Source organism: Babylonia areolata, chromosome 12, assembly GCF_041734735.1.
Source record: "Babylonia areolata isolate BAREFJ2019XMU chromosome 12, ASM4173473v1, whole genome shotgun sequence".
Taxonomy (NCBI): domain Eukaryota; kingdom Metazoa; phylum Mollusca; class Gastropoda; order Neogastropoda; family Buccinidae; genus Babylonia; species Babylonia areolata.
In genome coordinates, this window is record NC_134887.1 from 6534905 (window position 1) to 6538484 (window position 3580).

Here is a 3580-nt window from a genome sequence, read left to right on the forward strand (position 1 = left end):
GAGAGAGAACTGAAAAATGAAAGCTTGATTAAACCACGATTTCGTGTTTTTTTTGTTTTTGTTTTTCTGATGAACATTTAAAATAACAACACACACGAAACCCCACAAGGAGCACACACACACACACACAAAAAAAAAGAAATAGAAAAAAAAAAGAAACAAAAAAAACGAAAATGCAAGAAAGCATGTGCCACAGACAAAAACTTTTTTCTTTTTTTTCTTTTTTCTTTTTTATTGATGCGAACTGAACAAGACGAACGGCATTAATTTTATTCATTCGGAACCACCCACATGATATAACAAAACATTTCATTTTTTTTTTTTTTTTATTGTTGTCAGTCTCAGAACAGTTGACAGCTTTTTTTTTTTTTTTTTTTTTTTTTTTTCACGCGAGCACAAAGCCAACATGACTACTAATAATCAAGGAGTTGTTGTTTCTGACAGCAAGAAAAAAGAAAAAGAAAAGAAAAAAAAAAAAGAATCCTGCAGAAAAAAGAAAAAAAAAAAAACCCAACCCAACTCTACTTTTGACTGATAAGTCAACTTGATTACAGTTTAGCAGTGCCAAAGACCCAGGCTGGGTTGTGTTTTTTTTTCAGTGACACACAACTCGGACAGACCCGGAAGAATGTAGTGCACAGTTCTTTGGTGCGACGTCCCAGTGAGTCCTGTTGGAGTTAATTAAGAGGGGAGAAGAAGAAGAAGAAGAAGAAGAAGAAGAAGAAGAAGAAGAACACGTAGACGAAGGAGAAGGAGAAGTTGAAGTAGATGACGCCTACTCATCACACCGTTTTTGTGGGTGTGGCTTCTCTCTCTCTCTCTCTCTCTCTCTCTCTCTCTCTCTTTTCTCTCTCTCTCTCTCTCTCTCTCTCTCTCTCTCTTTTATTTTTCATTTTTATTTTTTTACAATAAAAAAAAAAACAACAAAAAACAACAACAACCAAAAAACCCGAAAGAGAGAAAGAGAGAGAAAGGGAGAATCTAAAAAAAAAAAAGAAAAAAAAGAAAAAAAAAAGAGGTATGTCATCTCTCTCTCTCTCTCTCTCTCTCTCTCTCTCTCTCTCTCTCTCTCTCTCTCTCTCTCCTTCTCTTTGTCTCTTATCTTTTTATTTATTTACTTTTTTTTTTTTTTTTTTTTGCAATACAAAAAAAATTACCAAGAGAGAGAGAAAGAGAGAAAGAAGCCTTAAAACAAAGCAAAAGAAAAAAAAAGTCATCTCTCTCTCTCTCTCTCTCTCTCTCTCTCTCTCTCTCTCTCTCTCTCTTGGTATTTTTGTGTGTATTGTAAAAAAAAAAAAAAAAAAAAAAAAAAAAGAAAAGAAAGAGAGAGAGAGAGAAGGAAGAAGAAGAAGAAGAAGAAGAAGAAGAAAAAGACAAGATGGGAAACTTGTTGTTTATGGAATTCGATAAGAAAAAGACGGATATTTTACAAAAATGACGAAAACGAAAAGAACAGAAACGAAAACGAAAAGAACGAAACCGAGAAAGAAAATAAACGGAAAGACAAGAATAAAAGAAAAGGACGAAGAGGAAAAAAAACAACCATGAAACAAATAACATCCCGGACAAAACATGAATCAAACAACATCCCGGACAAAACATGAAACAAATAACATCCCGGACAAAACATGAAACAAACAATATCCCGGACAAAACATGAATCAAACAACATCCCGGACAAAACATGAAACAAACAACATCCCGGACAAAACATGAAACAGACAACATCCCGGACAAAACATGAATCAAACAACATCCCGGACAAAACATGAAACAGACAACATCCCGGACAAAACATGAATCAAACAACATCCCGGACAAAACATGAAACAAACAACATCCCGGACAAAACATGAAACAAATAACATCCCGGACAAAACATGAAACAAACAACATCCCGGACAAAACATGAAACAAATAACATCCCGGACAAAACATGAATCAAACAACATCCCGGACAAAACATGAAACAAACAACATCCCGGACAAAACATAAAACAAACAACATCCCGGACAAAACATGAATCAAACAACATCCCGGACAAAACATGAAACAAACAACATCCCGGACAAAACATGAATCAAACAACATCCCGGACAAAACATGAATCAAACAACATCCCGGACAAAACATGAAACAAACAACATCCCGGACAAAACATGAAACAGACAACATCCCGGACAAAACATGAAACAAACAACATCCCGGACAAAACATGAAACAAACAACATCCCGGACAAAACATGAAACAAACAACATCCCGGACAAAACATTAAAAAAAAAAAAAATCCAACAACAAACACATAAATCATTGAATAAACACACAAGCAAATAAAAACAAAATGAATGACAAACACATAAATCATCGAATAAACAAACAAACAAATACATGAATAAATAAAGAGTTGGGTTTTTTGTTGTTTTTTTTTTAATATATAAAATTCACTGACCTTGGCAACTCTGCAGGCAAGTACAGAGAGAGATGATGGTGACAGCCACAAAACCGAACGATTCCATTTCTGGTTGTTTTTTTTTTGTTGTTTTTTTTTTTTTTCTTTTTTTATCTATCGATCTGTCTATTTAATTTCTGTCTTCTTCTTTATACGTCTGTGGTGCTCACACAAAAAATCCTCACTATCCAGACAATAAAAAAAAAAGGACTTAGAACTTAGCAACCAATAGATGAAAACGAAGAAAGAAGAATTTAAATTTTAAAAAATGTATTTGTGTTTCTGTTCGTGTGTTGACACCACCGCAAAGCACACTGGCGAAGCAACCAACAAACAGACTAGCTGACAGACAGACAGACAGACAGACAGGCACTCTCAGTTTCCGCAAAGCTGAAAGCTTCAGATAGTAGTACGAACACGCTGGTTTCTGGAAAGAGATGAGTTCCAAACAAGGATCTATTTTTTTGCTGGCGTCCTGTTGTTGGATTTTTTTTTGATTTTTTTATTTTATTTTATTTTTTATATATATAACAAAGTCCAAGTTCTGTCTCAGAGGCTTGGGTCTTCTTCTCAACAGCTGGTTCTTTTTACGTTGCTGCCGGGATGTGATGTGTGTGACAGTTGGCTGGCCGACTGATGACTGGTTTCCGTAGCACTAGAGCAAGCTCTGAAATACTCGCAGGTTTCAGCTCGTGGTAGGGGGTAGGGGTAGGGGTGGGGTGGGTTGGGGTGGGGTGGGGTGGGGGGGAGTGACCCTTCGACGTATGCAAATGAGTGGGGTCGGTCAGTGAGAGAGAGAGAGAGAGAGAGAGAGAGAGAGAGAGGGTGGGTGGGGTTGAGGGTTTTGGTTTGTTCTCTTCGCCCAAGTCGATGGCGAAGTTAGTGTGTTGCGCGCGCCCAAGAGCGTGCTTTAGGAGCCCAAGAGCGCGTGCGTGACGAGCAAGGCTCTGAGGATCGGGTTGCTAGCGGCGTCAGTCGTCAGCCAACCAGTCCAAGTCAGTCAAGTCTAGTCATTCAGTTCTTCAGAGCTCAGTGGCTGAGCGAGCGCTGAGTGAGCGATTGTGAGTGCCCGGGAGTGTGAGGGTGGTTTTAGGGGACGGGGTGTGGAGGGTGGGGGATGGGGAGTGGT

At 38.2% G+C, this 3580-nt stretch overlaps 1 protein-coding gene across 1 annotated transcript in view; it reads right to left on the reverse strand.

The window, feature by feature from the left end:
• The window catches only part of LOC143288353 (carbonic anhydrase 2-like), a 90605-nt gene extending 87509 nt beyond the window's left edge, over positions 1-3096 (reverse strand). The window contains exon 1 of the mRNA XM_076596736.1: positions 2452-3096. Within this exon, the coding sequence (XP_076452851.1) occupies positions 2452-2518 (67 nt within the window). The 5' untranslated portion in view covers positions 2519-3096. The remainder of the gene's footprint in view (positions 1-2451) is intronic.
• Positions 3097-3580: the final 484 nt, after the last annotated feature.